The sequence below is a fragment of the Neodiprion pinetum genome, chromosome 3 (assembly GCF_021155775.2).
Source record: "Neodiprion pinetum isolate iyNeoPine1 chromosome 3, iyNeoPine1.2, whole genome shotgun sequence".
Lineage (NCBI taxonomy): Eukaryota > Metazoa > Arthropoda > Insecta > Hymenoptera > Diprionidae > Neodiprion > Neodiprion pinetum.
In genome coordinates this window covers 29,655,873-29,681,428 of record NC_060234.1, presented here as the reverse complement: position 1 = coordinate 29,681,428, position 25,556 = coordinate 29,655,873, and the positions used below count along the sequence as shown (strand labels likewise).

Genomic DNA, 25,556 nt, shown 5'->3' with positions numbered 1-25,556 from the left:
GGATTGATTCGCTCGGCAAGGACATTGTTATGCACGCCAAGAGTATCGATGAATGCAAATTGCGCATCCATGGCAAGTGGGTATCTGCTTATCAGTGAAGAAGCAAATAAAACCGAACGTTGCATTATACATTGTAGGTAAATGCATTCAACGATATTTACGCATCAAGAGTCAAAGCGGTGGGAAATTTTTTAGAAACATATACCTCTAACGAACTCTAATTGTTAGAAATTCATGTTCGTGTGATAAAATCTTCATAATAAACAATTAAGAAGATGAAATTGGAAAATGCGTACATCATTCGATTTCCTATTCACTCAAATACTCGGAAACCTGCTGATATTATTGGAAAAATCGCTTTCCCATCCATCCAGGATAATCCGGAGACGACATTAAGGCTGTGAATTACAAATGAAGCGTGAATCGAAATACGCAGAGCAAAAAAGGCTCGAATTTAGTATCTTGTAGGTATGTACACCTACATGTGCAGGCATACAAGCGGCGCATACCTTACAATATACGTGTGCAACACAATCCTGGCCGAATAACTCAAACATCGTCTTCCGTCAATAGATCATTTGGGACTGGTTTTTCCATTTCGGATGAGCCCTAGATCTATACGGTACATCCAATCGTAGAGAATGAAGGTGATGGTGGATACGGGTCGTAGGGTGAGACGCGGGCCCTCGAAGGTCCCAAACGGCGATGAGGGGATTGGGGGGAAGGAGGGAAGCTACACACGCGAGAACAGATGTAGACTAGACTGGACGGACTCGAACGATTCTCGGAAATACAAAGGACCCTGATTGGGTTCACCTTTTCACCAATCAACGTTTAACCTGGTACCGCACATACTTGCCAGCCACCGTTTACTTGGAATGTATTAACATATTATTTATATACTATAAATGTACGTCGCCATTATGCCAGTGAAAGATGTGCGAAAACCAGGAGATGATAGTTTCAACTCTTAGACGCGAAAGTATGTATATTCTACAAAATTTTTCAGTCGGGGTACTTTTGCATGCCACGTCTTATCGCCCCTTCCATTTCATACGCAAGTGAGTTGTCACTGTTAGGAAGCCTGTGGCAAAGTTCAAAGAAACTTGATGCACTTGTTAGCAGTTGTGATACGTCCAAGTCCGTTGAAGAACTATCAAATTGTAGTTGTGGATGTGCGCTCGTAAAGATGTAGAACGCGTACTCGGTGCGTCTAACCGGGCCTAGACTTGTGGTGCAACGTCCAGACAACTCGTATAATATGAGATGGTAGGTATGGACCAAGCCGCGGTTATGTATGCATCAAGAATGCCCGTATACCTATACGCGTCTGCATGCGCGGTGTGCGACTAAGGAAACTTATTAGATTTTAAGTATTAAGATTGAGTAGTAAATGTCAGGGAGGTGAAATGCTTCCACATAATTCTAACGTTTTAATGTAACTCGGTGGCCCCTGACGTTTACTGGCAAACATATGTAGTCAGGTGCATAAGGGATTAAGGTTAATAGAAAACTATAAACCGAAAAGAAAAAGAGAATTATAATTGTCATAGTGTGGTCTATGTGTATGTATGTTTATAGATGAAAAAATTGAAATTACGAGTAAGAAATAAGACCATTCCGTAATGAATTTGCAAATTTCGCGTGTCTCAATGAGCGGGATTGCACATTCTTATGATATAACCTGTTGAGGTTGGTTCTCCGAATCGAAAAATGCGTTAATAATTAATTCCTAGATTTATCTCAATTGAGCTGATCAAAGCGTGGCGATAATCGTTTAATACAATTCCGTTAATCATTGCAGTAAATTAATTCTCGTTAATACGGTGAAACTCTCCATGTATACGTTGGTATTTATATTTACACATCTAGGAGCGTGCTGGGATGCTTCTGTTGCACGAGTCTATAAAGTAACAAGTACGAGTGTCCCGAGGCACGCAAAGCCTCGTTTAAAAGAATGAGGTATAAGACTGTGTAAAATTAATCATAATTTATCCGTTAATTTGTTTTGTTTTTTTTCTATCCCGAGCTACAAAATTCTATTTGGTATAACTAAAATCCAGTGATACGTGTGTCGGCTTTCCGGAATAGTGCTACGTACGTCAATACACGTAATACCTCGAATCAGCCAAACTCACTCACATCGATGTCCGAAAACTACGAAGATCGCGCAAAGTCAATGAATTCGTTGAACGATCTTGTGTCTACAAATCGGTGAAAGTTTTTTTCCCCATCCCCCTGGACCTCCAGCTTTGCAGTCGATGCGGGAGGCGCGCGCCGCTCTCCACAGTACGAGCATCTCTCTTGCGGGCTGCTGGCTGCCGCTGATGCTGATGCTGCAGGTGACATCAACTACCAATCGACGCGGCGACATCGCTTGCGCAGGAGACTTCGATGACTCGACGCGTGTACGCCTATGTGCATTGCACGGAGAAACATGCATACGTGCGTATACATGTAGAGTGTTGTATTTTCCGTATGGGTTATAATAATAATGTTTTTTTCATCTGGTTTTTCTCATATCCCATATGTTTCTTTTTACCATATTCTCTCGTGGGTATATATTTTGTAAATTACGGATCTTATCGTGTCAATCGAATAACCTGCATCGTGTAGTCACCGTCTCCTATCATGAATATATATTCAAACATAATTTTAAATTGAAGCATATACATGCATGTATGTATGCGCATAGAAGTTAGTCTGGACACGTTGACTCGAGCGAAACAAATGTGACGATAAATTTCGGTTAAATTTTCCCAACGGAGACAGACGCAAGCTACGCCTGGATACAGGTATATATACCTATGCTGGGTAAGATAGATGAAAAAGAAAGAAGGAGAATTTTATCCCCCCAGCGCAATGACTTCGTATCAACGATCAACATTTTACATTTGTGGGGGAATGAGAAGCGCCGCCGAGTTATAGACACTTCGTATATACACGCGTGGACGGACTACGTCTAATTACCAAGCAGATTCCTGATTTTCAAAGAGATAAAAAAGCTGGAGGAACAAAAAAAGAAATACCCCCAAAAAAAAAATAAAACTACAAGTATATATACCTGTATACATAAGAAAGATAATAAGGCGATTGAATAAATTATTCAAACAAGTTTGCGCAATTTTTTAAGCCCGTGTTTGTGTTGTACGGCGGAGTACGTATTCGAGCTGACGGGGCTGCGGTGCCATCATATAGACCGGAGTTAAGAGTGTATGTATACCATTTGGATTCAAAGAGTTGAAAGGACTAAATTCGAGGCACAACTTTCCGGCCGAAGCGGTGTAACAAAGGCTTTACATTGTCAATATTATGCAGGCAAAAGGCAATCGGTAGCGTAACAGGCGCGCGCGTTCGCTGTCTAAATATTAGTTAAGCTCACCGTACGCACTATGACCACGCGTTATGTACGCACGACTCAACTATAAGCATATACCTACGCGGTACACGGTGCACCTTATAGCCTTCTACACCTTATACCTTATCCCCGAAGCGCAAAGATTCTTGCCGATAACCCCGTGCCATTAATTAAGATTAATCTAATTGCAAAGACGTGCGCGGCAACACCTTGCAGGTTGCACCTTCGCGCCTCCCAAGTTACACACTACTCGGGCATCTACCGTAATAGAACTCTGTATCGCATATGTATATCGATGTTATCTCACAAATTCAATATATTCGACTTCATAGGCCAATCTGATTGCGAATATGAAAAACGGACCAATTGTTTCATTCGTTTCGCTCTCCGACAGCAAGTAATTTCTACTAAATTATTGCAAGTGCAGAATGTTTGCAGCTATTTTTTACGGTCGAGTTAATTATGTGGCGTGTGTCTCGCTCGTTATCCATAGAACTATATATTTTTGGAAGGTCGAGTCGGCCGGGAGACAGAGGCGGGGTGAGTTTCCACTAGGATTTGCAATAACCAGAAATTCACTTTCATTTAATCAAGTTTTGCAAAAGATTAAACACTAGTTCCGGTTCGAGTCCTAGGCAGGTGTCATTACCCGATGACTAATTACTCGTGACTGTCGTTTCGCACGTCGTCAGCTTTATTCAATAACTTGGTAAAGTTTTTCCACCAGTCCATGTTTCTTTTGTATTTCGACGAATCGATGCTTTTCCGACGGTTTGGCGTTCAGGACACCCTCGTTGTATATTACGTGGGTTTAAATAATTGGATCCAAATTTTTCGCATTAGTTTCTATCCTTGATGACGAATATTTAAAAAAATTTGTGAACACGGTCAGTGCGTGCGGTCTCGTCCTACACGTATAGCAGGTATAAGATGTAGGTGTAGGTACTGGAATTTAAGTAATCAGCGAATTTCGCGGTATCGAGGGTCACTTCCCGGTGTCCGTCTAGTCTTACACCACTGTTGCAGCGGAGTGCGAGTGAATTTAGTGTAGACAAACCTGGCTACAGGGAAGAGTAGCCAGATCCAACCTCTGGTAGGACAGAGAGGCATGCTGCGACTCGTAGGTACATACAAATGGTGAAGTGGAGTGTAGAGCGAAGATCGGACGAACACTAGAGCGGGTTGATTGTAGTAACGGGTCGCGGGAGCGGGAGCGGCTAGGCCCGCGTGGATGCTGGTGCTGGTGCTGGACCGCGTCTCAAGTCTTGAAGGCAGAAAGAGGAAAAAGGAAAAGAGATATCTGGGAGGGAGAGAGAGGTTCCGAGACCCCCTCCCCTCCCGCCACCAACCCCTCCCCCCACGCATTATTCATCTCTCGTTCACCGTCTCACTTTCTCCCTCCCTCCCTCTGTCTCCTCCTTCTCTCTTACTCCTCGTCCTGCCCCTTTCTACTTCTTTCTTCCCTCCTTCTCTCTCCTTCTATCTGCCTGTTCAGCCCGGCGCGCGGCGGCGGCGACGATGGCGGCCATCTTGAATACCTGAGCCTCCGCATTGCTCGCTCCTCGAGGGCAAAAGGTATCTCGGCAGAAGAGTGGAAGGGGGGAGTGGGTCCCGGAGTGACGGAGACGGCCTTACCTCGGTCCCGCCTTTGCCAACAAGGAGGGAATACACCTCGACGAAGAATGCTCTGTGGCAGCGGCCTGGGACCGCCAGTCGAGTCGGGTCAGTCCCCAAGAAAGGTGATTTCGTCAAGGTCCACATTGCCGGTCCCACGTTTCACGTGTCAAAAAATGTCGCCTTTCTTAAACGGACACGGGACAACGCGAGTCGACGAGCCCTGAGCATAAACCGACACCACGGTTCACCATCGCGAGGCTCGATATAATCTCCGGGACCGTCGATCGTTTTTCGATAACACAGCGCGTACGCGCGACAAAATATAATAAAAAAACGAGATTAGAGTGAAAGAAACATTTCATTCGTTTCACATATTTATACTCTGACGTGTGCAGTGCAGATCAGTGATTCCAAGTGTCGGATATTATCAACGATTGCTCAAAACCACAGGATTTTTGTGCCAGTTCTTAATCACGGAGTCACGTGTGCCCTTATTATCGGAATAGTGCGAGGCTTCGGCCTACATTATTTGGTGATCGCTAAAACTATGCAATTGATCATATATCGAGTGAATATTAAGAGTTAAGTTTTCGGTGCGTGGTGGTCAATTAACAACACTCGGTTTTGTAAATTCCATCAGTTCCATCAAAAAATTTCCAAGTCGTTTACGGAATGTTGTACTGAAAATTGGATGCGAGCGGGATTTATTCTTTTTAACGGGTTGCGCTTTGGAGGCAGATGATTAAGGAGAATATCTCTAATCACCCATACATGTCCGAAGTTCAATGTCGATTGGTCTGACGGTAAATTACAATATGATCCCACTACTGATACCATCATTATCTGTATCAAAAACACATTCGTACGTTAAACGACGTAATTAATCTCGATTAAAGTTGTAACTCGCTAAATAATGTTACAGTTGTCTTGGTTCCGGTAAATGCGGTTATAAGTTTTGTTCCCACTCTGAAATTGAATTACTCGCGAAAACTTTGGAAAGCTACAGGAGCAATTCAAAATACCGTAGGTCAGAATGACTCTAGTAAAATTGCGAGTTTGTGGACTGAGTGATTGATTTTCGGAATAAAAATAATGTTCCGCGAGAGAATACCGCGAATCGTTTCAGGTCTTATAATTTCGAAAACATTAGTTCAAGAGTAAAAAGTGAAAGAAGGGTATCGGACTGGCGTTCCGTAGCAGAAGACGCGCGTGAGGTGCGGCTGGCCTCGTTGCCGGTCGGTCAGTGCCCCCACTCCCTGGGGAATTCTTGTTCCGTGTTTACTTGAATTTTAAAACTTGTATACCTATATAAAAAGACCAGCGTCCACGCCAGTATGCTTGACCGAGCGCGGTATTCCGATGATGAAATAGATTATCTATAACACAATAATAAAAAGTGGGAACAATGTTGATCGTTCGAAAAGAGGAATCGTTCGCGGTAAATTGATAATCATCTTTTAACAGGCGTGTGTGAGTTTTCTAATGGTGACAATGCCGCTAACGTGACAGTGGATACGTGCGATACTGATAAACAATGAGAGACCGATACTCGGTGACAATGAAGTGCGACAGGTAGTATCGTGCTGGATTTGTGCAGAGCGTGGAAAAGACACTGCGCAGTGTTTGTCGTAGAAGCGGTGCGGGTTTTAGGGGTTAAGAGATGAACTCGTCAATCAGACTGTTCGTCCTAGCGTTGGCGCTAGGGCTTTTGTGGACGGGTAAACATGGCGCCTGCAGGGCGCGAGGTATCGAGAATTACGCGTCTCGTTACATCGCGTCTAGCTCGACACAAAAGGTTATCCGTCTTAATCCAAGGAGGTCGCCGATGCTACCGCAGGACGGTACCGGCATGATGGGCATGCAGGCGATGCAGAGTAGAGCAGCTGAGACGCGAGTCAAGCTCAAGGTCAGCGAAGGTGAACCGACGGGTACGCTGGTCGGATCGATACCCGTCAAGCCCGATTTCACCTACAGATTCAACGAGCCTCCCCAGGAGTTCACGCTGGATCCCGAAACGGGGGAGATCAGGACGGCGAGAGTCCTCGACAGGGAAGCTCTTAGCAGCGACAGATACGATCTCGTTGTCCTGTCGAGCCAGCCGACCTACCCGATCGAGGTAAGGATCTCGATCCTCGACGTGAACGACAACGATCCCGAGTTTCCGGAGCCAGGGATTGCTGTTAGTTTTTCTGAATCGGCAGCAGCGAATACCAGGCTACTTCTGGATGCTGCTACGGACAAAGATACACCGGAAAATGGAGTCGCGGACGATTATTCGATCGTCGACGGAAACAGCGATGGCAAGTTTCGTCTCGTCGTTACCGCGAATCCGACCGGCGAAACGTCCTACCTTCATCTCGAAACAACCGGGAAGCTCGACCGAGAACAGGTGGAGTTTTACTCGCTGAACGTTTGCGCCAGGGATCGGGGAAGACCGCCGAGACTGGGTTACCTTCAAGTGAACGTGACCGTTCTGGACGTCAATGACAACCCGCCAATCTTCCAGCAGGGCGACTACGTGGTGACTTTGAACGAAAGCGCTCCTGCCGGAAGTCCGGTGCTGATGGTTCACGCAACGGACAAAGATTTAGGCGATAATTCGAAATTAACTTATTACCTGCCTGACACGGAAAGACAATTTACTATAGACCCGGAAACCGGGGCAATAGCAACAACGGAACCCCTTGACTGTCCCCAGCAGAGCTGTAACCTGACTCGACCTGGCGGGAGTTGCCCGAAGAGTTGCGTAATCACGGTCTTCGCCAGGGATCACGGCTCGCCCCGACAAGATGGAAGAACCTACGTCACCGTTAATCTACTCGATGCAAATGACCACGATCCCCAGATAAATTTCAGCTACTTTCCGTCCACTGCAGGCTTCGCTACCGTCGATGAAAATGCCGTGAAGGACTCGATAGTCGCGGCCGTGGCGGTAATCGATAACGACGAGGGTCTGAACGGCGAGACCAGAGTCGAGATCCGGGCGGGCAATGAACTGGGTCACTTTCGTCTGGACAACACGCAGAGTTTCGATATTGTTCGGGTAAACGGGAGGCTGGATAGAGAGGAAATACCGAAGTACAATTTGACCATAGTAGCCACAGACAAGGGATCGCCACCCAGATCAGCTACCGCCTATCTCGTCATCCGCGTGAACGACGTTAATGACCACGAGCCAGTATTTCAGCAGAGCGAATACTCGGCTGTATTGTCAGAATTATCACCCCCGGGAAGTTTTGTCGCAAGTATATCGGCTACAGACGCGGATTCCGGTTTGAATGCAAGGATCTATTACGGCTTCGAATCGGGTAACGATCAAGAGTGGTTCGCAATTGATCAGGATACCGGTTTGGTAACGACGAAAGCAACCCTCGACCGAGAAATCCAGGGCAGCGTAGAGTTGTGCGTATCCGCTAGGGATGGAGGACCGAACCCAAAGTTCGCCTCCACCAATCTCAGGGTCACCGTTCTAGATGAAAACGACGAGGTACCGAGATTCTCCGAGCCAGTTGTCAATGTCACTCTTCTCGAAAATACCCCGCCTCAAAGCCTGGTGGCAACCCTCACAGCGGTCGATAACGACCAGGGTACTAACGGAAGTGTAGCCTACAGCCTCCACCCGAGTGTGCCGCGAGATTACCCGAAGACCTTTGCTCTGGACGCCCTGACCGGTCAGCTGACTACTAAGATTTTCCTGGACCGAGAAATGGTAGCAAAGTACGAGATCCTAGTCATCGCAAGAGACCAGGGAACTCCGCCACAGTCCTCGACAGCCACGGTTCTCCTGACATTGGAAGACGTGAATGACAATGCACCGATCTTTTATCCTCAACGGTATTTGTTCCCAGTACCAGAAGACGCGTCCGGTGGTACGTTTATCGGAAGAGTAACGGCGACGGATGCTGATGCGAGAGAAAATGCTCAGGTTAGATACTCCATAGAGTCGGGTGGAGAAGGTCTTTTTATGGTGGACGAACGTTCTGGTGACGTAACTCTTCAGGGATCCTTGAGAGCTGCTCGCAAGACTCTGTATGAGCTCACCATATCAGCTAGGGACACAGGTGACAAAAGAGCGATGAAAGACGCTGTCGTTGAGGTTCTCCAAGAAAAGGACCTAGAACAACTTGAATTTCAAACTTACAGCGGGTACGAGTTCAGGATATTCGAGGACAGAGGTGAGTGTAGCGAAATGCCTTCTGGTATTGGGCGAGAGGTGGGCTCCGTCCAAGTCGCCAGGTACAAAACAGCTGAGGTTAGATATTCCATAGTCTACGGAGACGTTGGAGGCAGCTTCAAGATCAATGAAAATACAGGGACCATCAGTACGGTGGGCTACATCGACAGAGAAAAAATCGCTTATTACAGTCTGCAGGTAGCTGCTAGAGCTGGCCTTGCGCATGCACAGACTTACGTCAACGTGACGGTTTTGGATGTAAACGATAACCCGCCGAGGTTCCCGAAAGGCGAACGAGGTGACGAGGTCATGCTCAAGGAGAACGCGGCTGTTGGTCAGGAAGTGCGTTTAGCACGAGCAAGAGACAGGGATGCTGGCGCGAACTCCAGAGTGACATACACCCTAACCCAAAATCCTGGTGGTCAATTTCGAGTGGCGTTGAACTCGGGTATCATATATCTTGACAAGCCAATCAGAGCTCCCCCAGGAACTGTTCTACAAATTGAGGTGACCGCTACTGACTCCGGAAGTCCCCCTCTGTCAGCGCAGCACCAGGTTCGAGTGACCATCGAGGACGTCAATGATCATACACCGGTTTTTGAGCTGACGAGCTACGAAACGTCCCTTTTGGAATCGACACCGGTAAATGAGAGGTTCTTTGCCCTCGTAGCATCGGATGTGGATTTAGGCCGGAACGGTCGCGTTTTGTACAGCGTTACCGAGGGGAACTCGGAGGGTCGATTTGGTATATTTCCAGACGGGCAACTTTACGTAAAAAGCGCGTTGGATCGTGAAGAACAGGATTACTACGCTCTCGAGGTAACTGCAAGTGATCAGGGCAGTCCACCAAGAAGTTCGGTGGTCCCGGTCGTCGTGCACATTATCGACGAAAACGATAACGCTCCACAGTTCACAAATTCAAGTTTCATATTCCGTATCCGTGAGAACGAACCGCCTGATACATTCGTTGGCAAATTGCTTGCGACCGACCGTGATGTTGGAAGAAATGCCGAGTTGACATTTTCCTTACCTCCGACACAGCAAGACTTCATCGTCGACCCTCGGAATGGGTTTATAAAATCGCTCCACGTTTTTGACAGAGAATCACTCGTTGCAAATACCGGCGTCAGTTTCGTTACTTTGGAAGCCACGGTTACCGACAACGGAGTAAATCGCCTACGAGACAAAGTTAAGGTTACCATCTACGTGACCGACGTAAATGACAATGCTCCCCAGTTTCAGAGAATTCCATATAAAGTACAGGTGAGTGAAGGTGCCGCGATCAGTACCCAACTCTTGAGGGTTTATACCAGCGACGCTGACGAAGGTCTCAACGGTGACGTCTTTTACTCCTTGGAAGTTGGGGACCAGCGAGAGTACTTCAGCATTGACGAAGCTACCGGACTAATATCTTTAGCTCGCGAATTGGATCGCGAGACAATCGATACTTATGCTTTAACGGTCGTGGCACACGATGCGGGACTGGAGATTCATCTTTCTTCAAGTGTGCTAGTCCACATTGAAGTACTAGATGAAAATGACAACACGCCAAAGTTTGTTGACACTAAGTCTCAGATCTCCGTTTTAGAAACAACGCCAGTAAATACGGAACTAGTGAGATTCAAGGCTGAAGATGTGGATTTGGGTGCAAACAGCGAATTAACCTTTGCAATCGCAGCTGGTAATCGGAGAGACGCCTTTCACATCGATCCTTTGACCGGCGCGCTCTACTTGAGAAAACCGCTGGACTACGAAGAGCTGGATAACTACTCGTTGAACGTGTCATGTAGCGACGGAGGTCACCCTAGATTAACTTCAGTGACGACGCTGAGGGTTATCGTCGTCGATACAAACGATAACCCTCCCGCGTTTCCAAACACCGCTATCGTTCGTCAGATCAGAGAGGGTATTCCCGTTCACACGCCAATCGTCACAGTGACCGCTGAAGATCCGGATTCTGGTGAAAATGGACTGGTAAGCTACGCCATTGCCAGTCAAGATCCCGAAGATCAGGTACGCCGTTTTGGCATTAATCCATCCACCGGTGTGATCCACACGTTGCTACAAATCGACCGAGAAGAAATTGATACCTTCAAACTCGTGGTAGTTGCCACTGACAGAGCACAGCCGATCCCGGCGCAACTGTCTGCAGAGAAGTTAGTCACTGTCATAGTCGAGGATGTAAATGACAATGCGCCGGTTTTCGTAAGCATGTCAGCGGCCCTTCTACCCTACAAGGGTAGCCCAAATTATCAACCAGGTAAAGAAGTTCCAGTGGTACAGCTATTGGCCAGAGATTTGGACTCCAGTACCAACGGTTTGGTGACCTATGAACTTTTGCGGTCTGGGCTGATTAATCCTGATATTTTTCGGGTACACAGAAGCACTGGTCTACTTACCATGAGACTTCCAAGATCATTGGATGACTTTGAACGCACTTCGAAGTATCAGGTTGGTGTGCGAGCAACTGACGAGGCAGTGCAGGCCGAGAGGAGGTCCTCGGAGACTTATTTGACACTGATTGTACCTTTTGAAGATGATGAAATGCCTGTGTGGGAACATGAAGGTCAAGTTGAGGGTAGTGTGTACGAAAATGAGGCTGCCGGTGCTTCCATACTAAAAGTGAGTGCGCGTAGTCCAAAGCCCAACGGTGACCTAGAGTATTACGTTACAAACGTTACCGCGGGAAGTGGTGGTCCACAGGTAGACAGGTTATTCGAAGTGGACACGAAGAGTGGCATTCTGTCGACTGCTGCTGCGCTGGACCGGGAAGCTGGAGTTCCTTGGTACGAGATCGAAGTTTACGCCATAACCGTTGGAGGAAATCGATCGAGCACTGCCGCTCTGAAGGTGAGTTAGTTTCTCGTGTATCCGTTCTCTAAAACCTTTCGTCTCAACTCGTATTGGTATGAATTTCTCACGATGTGATGGACATAGCGTAAGTAAAATTCCTCTTAGTAACGCCATAAATCTGAAAAGATACAAAATCACGTTTCAAGTCCTGGAAGCTGAAAATTCATCCGACGAGCGCCAGAGCTGACATAGTTAGTGAGGTGGTAGGTGTTGACACATGCATTACCATACACTTACGTACTTTGAACGTGTATAAGAGTGGACGCGATGCGAAAAGTCTCAAGTTCGACGACTCCGTTTCACGCTTGGACAAAGATCGGTTCTCTTCGGCTGGCATGGATAAATAGTTTCATCAGGCAGTATAATTGAGCCAACTGCAATAATTGCCAAGACTCACAAGGCTTGCGCGTAACGGGGCGCCAATAAATATGTGTATGCGGACCACGTGTACGCAGTTATACAGACATAGGTATTTCCGCGATACATACGATCGACCGATGGAATCGTTTGAAAGTACAAAGTAGTGAGAAATTAGTGCGTAACCCAAAATCTTACCATGCAGTAACATGCGGAGAAAGCCTTTTTGGTCATTCTCGACGACCCGAGAAAAATCAAAAAATAAAGGAAAGTAGGTACATACACGCATTAGAGGATTCGGTCGAGAGAGCGAAATAGAGAAGGAGAGGTACGTGTAACAGCGAAGAGAAGGGAAGACCATTATAAGGTTTAAGGCGGTTTTATGGCGGTCATCATCTGCCGCTAACTCGTACGATTAACACAAACACCGAACACGCTCGCTACCTGGACCAGACCATTCGGTCTCTCTACAGGATCTCTACGGTCTCTCGTATCGTCTATAGAACGTTTCGTGTCTCTGCGTGTCCTTCCGGGAAAAAAAACAGAAATATCTAGAGGTCCGTGCGGTGTTTGCCAGGCTTGTCGTCTCCGCGTCACAGATCGCTCTACGGCTCCGCGACATAGTGCCGGTCTTCAGCCTTATATTTATCCTTCGTATACACAAATACGCGACTCGCGCAAAGGTGCTAATTGCATAAATGGACAGAAAGTATTTGGTGCCGGCAGACCCTCGAATTATCCAAAAACCGATTCTCTGTCCCTTTTTTGTTTATACTGCCGTCAGGTCGGTAACCTTACCGCTGCATAAGGCTGCATGCTGGTACAAAATTCATTCTGCTACCCATAACCATGTCACTGTACGCATTATCTTTGCGGCAACACTATTCAGCTCTGACTCTGTAGGATACATTATCTGGATAACTTTGTGACACACGTTCAACTTTTTTCTATTCGAGTCTATGAATTTTGAGAAAAGATATCTCTACAGTCCCATACATGACTTTGTATGTATTTCGATCATCACCAGGAAGATCATTTGAATACTGACAGTATTTCATTTTGTTCACGTAATTTTTTTAGTAGTCTAAAAAAATAGAGCAAAGTTTAAATGTATCGAGGGCAGTGACTTTGTAGTTTTCTAATTACGATAATCATGAATATTGCAATGAGAATAAATTTCAAGCCATGTAATGTTGATAACAGTCTCAGAGTCGGATTCTGTTTCTAGTTTACTTTGGCTCTGAAGTTGATATTAAAATAGTTGAATAAAGGTCTTGTAGATATGATAGCCGTAAATTGACTGCTGGACATTTTCTGCAGACGATAGGCTATTATGAAAAGTACGTTAAAGGGATGTTCTAAAATTGATTACTCACAGCTGACGGTAAGAGCGGGTTGTCAGATTCAGGTTGGAATCATCTGAAGGTGAAGTGCTGCGTAAAGTAAGTGCAGATATTAGCTTTGTACAGCAGTTTTGCGGCTCCTGACCCGGACAGCATTGGAACCGCGAGGCGGTACCGTGCGGCGCGATACTTCTTCGCAGATGATAATCCGTCCCCGCTATGATTTCGGTGTTTGGGTGGTCCCACTCGTTACCTCCGAAAGGAGTCGCGCTGGCGCTGCAGCAATCAGTGCTCGCGTCCCTGGCTCCCTCGAGGTTTGATTGCGCGCGAACTGAGAGCGCTGTATATACGTTAAGTGAGATTAATTAACTAACCCTGGGCCGATCGGCACACTCTTGTCTCTCGCGCGGGGAATTTTATCGAGCTGGAACTGGATTAATCGGAGTACCTAGCAGTCGATCAGGATTCCCCCCCTCAGCTTGCCTCCTCAGAAACGGAGCCTTACAGGAAAGTGGGGTCATACCTCCTGGACCAACAAGGCGAGTCCTGGATCGCGGACCCCGTAGGGTACCGATATTCCGCAAGGAACGTTATAGCTGCGGTCACGTTGCATAACAACAACAGCGACCGCCACCACCACCACCACCACAAGCGGCAGCAACCTGATGTAATTAAAGGCAATGACAGAAAGTAATGACCCTTGGTAGGACGGGAGGACGCAAGCTTCGAGGGGGAAATAAACGACAGGACGAACCGCGTGCCAGGAAACCAACTTGGATTCAAGTGCAGCTCGCTCCGAGGTTCGGAACTCGAGAAAAACTTGATCTCGGATGAGCGCGTACGACTGCTGGGACGGCGGATGTATAGTTGTTGGTCATCTACCACTACCAGGACTGCCACCGCGATCGTCGCTGCCACCAAAGAGTCCCTCTTCGCTCGGTGTTCCAGTCACTCCTCCTCCGCATCCTCCTCCCCTCTCAGTCCATCTTCCTTTTTTCTTTCTTCCCGGGCCTCTCTTTCTCTCTAGATCTCTTCGGGATCTGTGACTCGCGAGCCAACTGCACTCCGGAGGTTTTTGCTTCGATTTGGTCGGTCCAGTATCTTCCGCGCGCCGAGAATCTTTTCGTTCGTCTCAGTAACCGTCATTTGGTTCGTAACTTCACAATATCGATGTTGAAGATTGCTCGTTGGTTTCGGGGGGTCGTGGTGCAAAATTTTTTACCTCGGTTTTCGGTCAGATGATAACCAATTAATCGTTCGTTATTATATACCTATGTTACACAATTACCTCATCATGCCACTTCTGAGACATAATCGAGAGAGTAAATATCCGACTGCTGAAACATCGATAAGGGCTACGGATGGGTAAATCAGACTCCGCCATGATCAATAATCTGTCTATTAATCTCGGTTTCACAGCTCCCGTGAAAAACATTTAGCCTACGTTCGCCTGGTGCAGTCTCACGCGTCCGATATTCTCTCTTGTTCTTTCCTCCAGTAGCAACCGCCTCCGTGACTCTACGCGTGTTTCAGACGCAGATACAGGGAGATAGGATCTTTGAAACTAAACACCACACAACTACTGTAATGACGCGTGTACGTACGAACCAGCCTACGCCAACTGGGTGAAGAAAGAGTGCGCCGGGAGAATTCTTGTCTGTATCTATATGAGTAGGTATTACAACGACTTGTGCAACGTGTATATAAGTATTTATCTACGTCAAATAACTTGGAGACAATTGAGAGTGGTATATTTGAAGGATTATTAGTGCAGGGGCGTACCGACGAGATTAATTTTACTGGAATGAAAACGGATATGTATATAATGCCGTCTCGATAATTGCGAAGCAAATACACGTTGCACGCTTGACTGGAGAGCCTAATGCAGAGCTGTGGCGATTTTCAACAACCGATAAGCCTTATTATTAATACTCTCGAGGAGATTAGAAATCTTTTCAACGATAAAGCGAACCTAATGATTGCAACAACGACGGTGGTCGTCGCGACGCCGAGACAACGTATGGTGCGAGTAAGGGTATAACCTCTTCGACGAAGACCGGATTCCGCGTACGCTCGGGCTAATTCGTTAGGAAAAAGTGAAATTCTTTCGAGCGGCGGGGAGTGCAGCTTTTCCAAGCCCGCCTCGTACCGACAATACTTGTTCCCTGCAACGTCAAAAGAACGCCTTGGAATCATCGTCATGACGGTCAACGCCACAAAGACCCCGGTTTCCTCGCGGTGGAATGCGTCTCGCGGGGTCGAGCCAAAAACTGGACGATGCCTTAAGACGGACCCAGACTTCGATACGCCACGATGTGTTCCACGGAGGCTCGCTCGTTTTGTCCAGACGCCAAATAACTCCGTCGTAATCGTCCAGGACCACAATCGTTGATTCTCCGCAGTGGATCTAGAACAAAATGAAATCAATTCGTCAGTCGATCATCGAGCGATATCTCGCTGCCAAAATCCCCCTCCTCTGACACGACGGAAACTCATGCATGCAGAGAATGAATTTGGCCAAACGGTTTTGTCCGTAGTTGGAACAGGGACGAGCGCATGTATTTCACAAGTCGAATACCGGCGAGATGGAGGAGGAAGATTTGGCCAGTTTGTATTCTCCGTCGCGCAGAAACCCATCGCGGATCGTTGAGTAGTCGCTCTTAGGTAAAAAGCTAAACGCTGCCCCGGAGTCGCGGTGGATGGCAAAGGTGGTCGTGAAGGTGGTGGTGGTGGTGAAGATGGAGATGGAGATGGAAGTGGAAGATGCTTCGGAGGAGGGCTAAGTCGCGTCTGCGCGCGCGAGGTATGTTCTAACGACGTATGAGCGATGTGGGCCCGATGAGAAGGCATTTTCGAATGAAATTCAAACCATTACTCGCGGGCTCCGCGGCTGAAATCACAAAAATATTCGAGCGACTGCCCGGTTTTTAGGACTCCGCCGGACCCCGTCTTCGGTCAAGGGCTCCGCGCGTATGCCGCACAAGAAGTGTCAACTCCGCTTCGACGTAGCAACTAAACGTCCCTACATTTTTCAATGCGCAGCTGTAATACCGATTGCCGGATTTTTGCAGGGTCGGATTGATCGGGTGTCCTTCAAGAGGAACAGCGCATGCCACTTGGGTGTAGGCGTTCCAGCTGCCATGCGGCGGCCCGGTGGGCAAGCGAAGCGTAAACTATTTTCATTGCCCTGAGAAATGAAATTTCTATGGGATTCTGTCTACTCCAGAGAAAACAAGCTTCGAGTGCTGCTGGGCTATTGTCATCATTCGCTGCGCCAACCGAACGTTTTAGGTGCAAACCATCCGACCTACCTACGTTCCCGGCCGGCATCTTATACCCTCATCTTATTTTCAAAGAATCTTTCTTTGGTGATATACGATTTCCCAATTCTATGGATAACTTAAAATTCGATTTCCATTTTTAAAGCCCCTTTTTACCGGGTGCAACCACCCGCACCCTTTCAAAGCCGGGGAATGGGGCCTTCTTCGACAGACGAAACCTGCATCCTACCCGCCTGTGCAGGACTTTACCTGTCCACCTTCGGTCTTCTGTACACGCACAATGCAGCTGGGTGTATTGGCATCGGCGCGGCCCGGCACGTCTTCCAACGATAATTCTCCACCATATACTTTCGTCAGCATTGAAGAATTCACGTTACCGCATACCTCTACCCTGCTCAGATGACTTGGCACGGGGACAATTTGACAATAGTGCACCAGCACAAAACGGCATTTTCTATTTTATATTCAGCTAGTGGAGTACAAAGTAACGTTCCGAGCTCTTACCACTATTCGAGAAGTATAATTTTTCAACTTGACATGGGTACCTATTTTTATACTGTCTATGGATACATACACCCATATATTCACCTGTATTTCTGAATAAGACGACGGCACAGCGGCAGGTAGCTATATTTTTATTAGCATAGTCTTCGTCCAACAATCCAACGTATCTCGTTATATGAACTTGCCTAAGAAACATGTAACACGTATTTCACGGTGTATTATATAAGATATATGTTCATAAAACATAATGAAACACTGAATTCTGTCACAAGTGGTTTGACTCAAAGTTCGATTTAAACCCATCCAGTTCCGTATGTGATGTGAAGAAAGTGGTATATACATATATATTATATATATATACCATATATATACCACATATATATATATATATATATATATATATATATATATATATATAAATATATTACATATACATATATATATATATACCCGAGAGTCCCTCGGCCATATTGGCGTTCGGTATTTCATCTCGTGGTCCCACGCCTCTGGTATAGTCCGTGAAGTCTAGGTGGATATATTTATAATAGAGGAGGCATTCCTGCAGGGCCAGCGGGGGGCCAAAAGGACATGGGCTCGTAATGGCCGACTACTTTGTCTATTTTGTTTGTCCGGCTGGTTGCTTTATTGGGCCCTATTCGGAATAATTATGACGTTATTCCAACAGTTTGTCTTCATTGTTAGCTTCTTGGCCGTAACGATCGGCAGTAGACCGCGCGCTTGTACATGCACACGTGAACCTGCGTTATGCACCATTACTCGTACACTATATACTACATGTAAATACACACAAATAGAATATACCGCACGTACAACTCGAGGATTACATTTTTTTTAATTACCTCGCGATAGGGCCCAATTTTCACGTTACGCTCCAATCTCTCGCTTCTATTCCCCCATGTAACATCAGCTGTTTCACTGTAGCCTCAGGAAAGACAAGTATCACTACAAGTAAATAATGTTTTTTTTACTCAATTACCCGGCTGGCTGGAAATTAAGAACACGAATTAATCAATCCTCGAAAGCTCTCTTACACGTAATAATGATGTCTACGGTGAAAAAACCACAAGCGTGTCGATCAACGAATTGCTGAATGTTCTTGAAATGAAACTCTTCGCAGATCTATTTTTCACATCCCGCTCTCCCTCAATGCGCCGAAGCCATTCGAATCTGCTTTGTTGTTTCATTTCTGTTTAATTCTCGTTCCGTCTACTTTGCGACCGGAAAGCGTCGGATTTGATAGATTTTCGGAGAAACCGAGAACGGTCTCCGACGGTTCATATCTACTCATAATCGGCTGACCTTCGCATACTGGCCATTCCCGGGCCTCAAGTCCCGAGCAAAGTAAAGCGTGGCGAGTTTTTATCTCGCGGGACCGAAGCCTGCGTCCGCTAATGACCCGCAGATACGAACGGCCCCACTGCAGCAACGTTGGGACTCGCATACCAACAAAATATGCCATGCACGATGTGGCCCATTTAAGGGTGCGTCCACACTCGTTGCCCGCGGGGTCGATCGTGCCGACTTCCGGATGGTAACACTCTACTTTCCGACACACAACAATCGAGCTTTACACTTTACACCTTACACCGCGTACGCTACCACACGGGTAACACGAGCGTTTTATTAGGTACAGTCGACCGCTCTGCGAGCTGACCGGAATCTAGCAATGGCACGGAAAAAGTGGGCCGGTCGGGTCCCTAAACCCATCGAACTGTGGCTGAGCGCAAGCTGGTCAACGGTTTGTGGGCGGTGGGAACGGAGCGATAAACCAGATAAGTGTAAGCGCGCCTTAAGCCCTGAAATCTTCGAACGATTCGATACTGCAGGGCAGACTTTTAAACCTCCAAGTGGCTTAGGTCGAAGACCCATATGCACCAGAAGACGTATCGACCGCCAAAAGTAAGTGTCTACCTACTCACGCGAGTATCGTGTTCATACCGGTCAGATTGAATGCAGAATAGAAAATTAAGGACAATAAAAAAAAAAAAGGGCGAAAAGTTGAACGTGTTATGCATGATTGTGAAATGCGCGGGGTGCGAAGGTAAATTGTATCACGTTTATTTGAGTTAAGGGCAACGTCACGTGACTCGTATAAATCAATTGTATAATACCAAGAACCGCAGGTAACCAACGAACCGAATCAAGAATCGATACGCCAGTCGGTCTGTGGCTAGAGCGGGGACATTCGTTGACTCGGTCGTCGTTTTGTTGTAATCATCATTATTTCCCGTAGCAGCTCTTCGACTTACCTATACTCGTTACCGGTGCAGGGAGGGCAAGGTCTCGCATTAAAACACGCGGCACGGTATATGCATACATAGCAGGCCTACAGTTTCACGGGTAATGTCAAAGGCTCCTTCTTCCTCCTCATCCTCCAAGCCCGTTTTATTGCTCATACATTTCGTAACAAACTTGCACGAGAGACCTGTAAGTACGACCAGCAGGTATAAACTTACACGTATAGGTATGCGTGTAACTCACCTTTTTCACGTTATACCCAAGCGGGCGCAATTACGCGTTTTGTATACGATCGCATCGTTGTATTTACATATGACGTTCATATCTGCACCACCGCGAGAGGTTGGTAGGCAGGCAGGTAGGTAATAATAGTCTCGTTGTGCGGCACGCCGCTCGATTCAATTCGAGCCTTTAACGGTGGCGGTGAAACCCGGCCGGACCTGCACCGGGCTCCTTATACTCCTGACGACTCCTGCGGGCTCTCGAGACCCCTGAACCGTGAGTCCCAAGTCATCGAAAAATATTCTCCCGAAGACGGCGGGTCCGGATACACGTGTGTGTGTGCGCGTGTGTCCAGGGTGGAGAGGAGCGTAGTCATTGAGCGTTCCCTTGGCTAGCCGAGGGTCTCTTCAATGTCCCAGTAACACAGAGAGACGCGAGGACCCTGCGTATATAGTCAGCATAAATTAGGCGACGCGGGGGGCTCGGGACTCTCGAGCCAGCCACGCCGGTTGAAACGGGGCCCGACTAAGGCCCGCACAGCTTCCAAACGATATTGTGCTTGGATTAGATTTATTTAGGACCTAGACAAACACGAGTCCCCACATATTTTTCAACGACGCCCGCCGAACATCTTCCAAGAACTGTCACTCTTCGGGAGTCCTTCCTTGATTTATCAACCCGGAGAATAAGTCACTCTGTGTCTTCACTGTGCAGCAGGCTCCGCGATATTACATCTCGTCATTCCGACAGGGTGCGTCAAGTGTTCGTATCTATGAATCCTGCACGCCAGCTTGGTGATAAGAATGACTCTCCGATGTCTGCATAACCCTTCGATCCTTAACGCGAATGTGGCAACTACGTTTGCCGGACGACAGTTTCGAATCCAGAAAATGAAACCTGCGTTGAGGTACTTAAATTATACCTCAATAAACATTATCACAGGCGTGTGAAAAATGATAAATACGATCGTAGATTTTCTCCTTCGGAATTAATGGTTATAGTATGTATTATATAGTTGCGATTGTAGGTATGCACAAGGTGCTAAACTGATCAAGTTAATGATACACCTCTCATACAGAAGTTATGAACCTTGTTTGAATATCCCCGCAACGAATTACCATGAAATAGAGGCAATTTCCCAAATTCCCATGTGAGAAACTCTCCAGGTAAAAATTTATCCATGATCCGTGATATGGATTTCGGTGAACTAGTCTAATTGTGCTGGCCGGGAGGGCGAAAAAAAGCTTTGCCTCCTCGCATCAGGCATGACCAGGTGGTCACGCTTTGCGCTTGTTAGCCATGGCTTACAATTCAGTTAATCTATCGCTACGAACTATTTCCGAGGACTTCATGCGGAGAGGAAACATTTTTGTAGTTTTTTTTTTCACATTTTTCAAGTTTTGTCGTTATATCCGCGTCTCTGATGTTTCGGTCTCCGATTAAGGATAGAAAAAAAGTAATATGTATATAAAAGCATCAATACTGAAGACTCTTCGAATAACCGCCATCTCCTTGGATTTCGAAGTTTCATTAATAATGAAAAAAAAAACAACATATCTTAACCTTTGAAAAATAAACTTCTTTTCATTTAATTAAACAGTGTTTCCCGCTGTGCGAAATCTACATACGTGGCTTGTCAAGTTGATTTTGTATTCAACATATTGACTCAGCCACTGTCGAAAGTATCGTTTTATACCTGTGTGTATATCGTAGACACAACCATGCCATGAATTTATAGTGAACAGGAAAGCTCGATTGCGCGTATGTCTACACATGCACAGATTTCACACGAGTTAACTTAGCTCGTCAACTGCATAACGAACATCACCCAAGAGGTTAGAAAACATTTGGTCAAATAGGTTGGCAGCAGTTCGTATTTCACTCGTGTGAAATCTGTGCATACATTGACGCATGTGCATTCGATCTTCAATGTTCACCATAAATTCGCGGTATAATATGTTGAAAATAAATTTATGGACGTATACGGGAAGAGCGAGCATTTTTAAATTTTAAAATGATCTACCTCAGCGTTTCAGGGACGCGCTATTACAAACTTAGGGTTGCGCACGTCAATTACCGTTGAGATTATCGGTTCTCGCTCAGATATATTCGGGGAGATAGAATTCCTAAAACTACTGTTACTAAGACACGCAACAAAGCGCCACGGGAGCATACACGAACCGGGGCATGTGCATATTAGGCGGCTAAAGAATGTCAAGGTATTTTCTGTAGTTCCGGAAGACGAGTATTCCAGGCTAGATTTTAGAAGCTCTGCCCATATCGTCCGGATTCTGTACATAAGTTATACATGTTTACATACGACTCGAGTATATACCTACACGCGGTGTACATGGCTATGTATCTTGAGCTATTACTTACGACAAACTAAGAGAAGAAGGCGCGCGCCCGCGTCTCTCGAGCAGCGGAGAATCAGAGACGTCCGAGTGAATTAGTGTCGGTAGTGGAAAGAAGAGAGAAATTTGCGCGTCGTCCTTTGTTTGCGCCTGCGCAGGAATGCGCCTGGCCCCTGGACTCGTGACGCTGGGTCCCGGGGGCCCTCCGCGAGGAGCGACGGGTCTCTCAGACTCGATGCCGCGCCCGATGGCGTCCTCTTCGTCGCACCTCCGAGGGACCAGGGGTCCTTATCTTACGTAGGAAGGTGGTACGGTCCGTGCAGTGGGCCCCTTTGGAGGGCCCGGCATGACATTAATTTTGAAATATTATTTGGGCCCCCTCCCGCGGCGCTCTCTTGCGGGTGTGTCCGGTCGCGTGCGTGTGTCAGATGGTACGTGAAACGCGCGCCTACTTGCGTGTGGGTAATCTACCGTCTGCACACCGGGAGAAAAGACTCTGAAACTCGACCTAACTTATGGAAGCTGGGGCTCTTTCCGTCGTGAGCTATGGATGATAAAAAGGCTCTCTCTCTTTCTCCGTCTCACTTTCCGTCTTCCTCTCCTCCTCTCCCTCGTTTCTCCGCTCAACTCAGCTTCCTCTTCTTGCTTTCCCTCCTTCGGATCAGGTCCGATGGTGACGGTACCACGGTTATACGGAGAGAAGAGGAGGCGTGGTGGTCAGGGATATCCCAACCAGTCGTCAAGGGGGTTGCAGGGGGATTTCGGAGGGTCGGATATCGCGCAACAAAAATATGAATTAGCGTTACTAGGTCGTTATTTATTCAGCTAATAAGGATACCTAGTGCTTCGGCACACACCCTGCATGTCCTATCCATATAAGGTGTCCGGCTTAACCTGAACAACTACTCTCTCGGGAATTCCAGGTTCAGCGGGGAAAAAAAAATGTCCTAATCCCGATCGTTCTACTTCAAACCTTTGACGACAGAATGGAAATACTGAGATTTTAATCTGTTCAGTTTGGCCTCGTACCGCTCATGTTGATTTCGAGCTTGAAAACATCCAACTGCGACATGACGTTTGCATTACCTGTAATACGCTATTCCCGCACCGCGTTACTAGAAATCCGTAGAGTAACTTCATGACCACGGAATATCCTGCAGGATGACCGGACGTAAATGTACCGAGGTGCGGTAGATAGACACACATACTACATAGGTGAATACGATAAACTAAGATACGTTTACAGAAATTTTATTGTTCACGTCGTCGTCGTCGCGATACTTGGAAACTTTTTCCATAGATAGATAAGTAGTACTGGTTGCAAGTAGGAACACGATACGGCGCAGTACTTTCTGGACGGGTGTATCCACGACGTCTTAATCGTGTTGGAGGTTACCACTTATATGCATACGCCCATTCCGCGGACGCGCCGCGCGAAACACATTGTTCTTAATCCGGGACGCTGTCCGCAAATTTCTGCAAGTCGGTTGTAATATCGGTTACGAGTCGTGCCGCTAAGGTAGGATATTGTATAAGGTAGGATAGTGTAGGATTAGGTATAGGTGGGTACACGGTGTGCGTCTCTTCCTATCTCGGCACTCATTCACTCGGTTTATATTGGAGAGCCTAGACGCTCTCAGAGCACTCGAGATGTCCGGGGCGACGACGGGTTGTAAGGGAACGCGTAATGTAATGTAAAGCACGGTGTATCGTGTGCATGAGATTGAGGGCGTGGGGCCCCTGGGCCTTACCGCGCTGGTAGGAAGGGCCTTATATACCGAAGCGGCTTATCGGGCGCACATCCCCGCATGCAGATTAGCATAATGTCTGCTGCACCGCGCTTATAGGAGGTGGTACCCACCTCGCCTAACCCCCGTACGCCGTTCCTCGTACCTACAAGCGCAGAGCGTGGGGGCTGCGATTATAATATAATAATAATAGCAACAATAATGATTATAATAAAGGAAAGAAATCACCCTAGGCGTTCTGCCACGGTCCTCCGACTCTCGACGGAGGCCATCAGGCATCACCGTCGTCGCTCTCCGGGCCCCAGCAACGGGGATCCAGTTGATTTCAGAGCCGATCGACGCCGAGGATAATTCACATCTTTCATTTTTCATTTCATTCGACTTTTTGCTCGTTCTTCTCAGCATTTTATTTTCTTACTTCCTCCCCGGTTATTCCACTTTCGTATAGGTATACGACTATAGACAGACATGCTGGAAACTGTACCGCGAGCGATTCTCAGCTGCCTTATTGTTAACCGCGCTAATTCTGTTTAAATACTGTGATTCCAAGGATTAAAAAACCATCCAGCCCTCATTTTGTTCTTTACAACCTTTCAGCTCAGACATTCCGAAAAAAAGAATATACCATAAGCCTCGTTGAGGCTCGTAGGTAAAACCCTAAACCTATTTTCCATTAGTCAATACATCTGCAGAAAAAAAATCCGCACTCTCTAACTACAAAAACGAGTATGTATGTTTCAATTCCCTGTATACTACAGAACCTGAACATATCCTCTGATTGTTCTGATCGACGTGGAGCCTCGAATATATGTAAAGTGGAAGGGAGGGGGGGGGGTGCTGCATCGCGGTATTAAAAATTCTCTGATATACAAAAAGAAAAGTGTATCACCCAGAAAAAAAACAGATTAAATAAAAACTTGGTTAAAAAAAAAAAGAACAGGAAAAGAGGAAAAATAAAAATAGGCCTGCTACGCGCGCGCACAGCAACAATAAGGGCCCTCAATGTGTGTATGACGGCCCAGAGTCGAGCTGTGGACCCAAGTCTCGAGAGAAGAGGCCCAACGTCGCTGCCACTGCTATTATGGCCAATAATTCATTGAGTGACTGCCAAGCTCTCCGCCGGGCAACGGGTCCGTCGGACCGTCCGGTGGACCGATCGCCGCACCCTTCGAGTACTCGTTCACGTATTATACATGTATTATATTTTAGCCACCGATCGGATGAAATTCTCCAAACGCTCACGTCGGTCGATACATGGGGAAATTTCGCGAGGATCAATGCTCCGCGGCCAGGTATTACAACCCAATTGTGATAAATTGTAAACAGGTTCGTATTCGATGATAAATTTTTCACAATGTTGAATAAATTTTTCACCCACTAGAGAACATCTCGGCCTCAGTTCCGATTAAATTAACAATTCAAATCGGGTTTCAAATAATTTCAAACAAGGGTTTTACTGTATAAGGCGCATCGTTAGGCAATATGG

At 46.7% G+C, this 25,556-nt stretch overlaps 1 protein-coding gene and 1 long non-coding RNA gene across 2 annotated transcripts in view; one reads left to right on the top strand and one right to left on the bottom strand.

The window, feature by feature from the left end:
• The first annotated feature begins 5,085 nt into the window (after positions 1-5,085).
• ft (cadherin-related tumor suppressor fat) overlaps positions 5,086-25,556 on the top strand; it is an 88,683-nt gene continuing 68,212 nt past the window's right edge. The window contains exon 1 of the mRNA XM_046618700.2: positions 5,086-11,999. Within this exon, the coding sequence (XP_046474656.1) occupies positions 6,636-11,999 (5,364 nt within the window). The 5' untranslated portion in view covers positions 5,086-6,635. The remainder of the gene's footprint in view (positions 12,000-25,556) is intronic.
• The window catches only part of LOC124215427 (uncharacterized), a 32,672-nt gene continuing 18,926 nt past the window's right edge, over positions 11,811-25,556 (bottom strand). The window contains exons 2-3 of the long non-coding RNA XR_011176718.1: positions 13,736-16,109; positions 11,811-12,120 (exon numbers count right to left, since the gene is read on the bottom strand). This is a non-coding gene — a long non-coding RNA (uncharacterized lncRNA). The remainder of the gene's footprint in view (positions 12,121-13,735; positions 16,110-25,556) is intronic.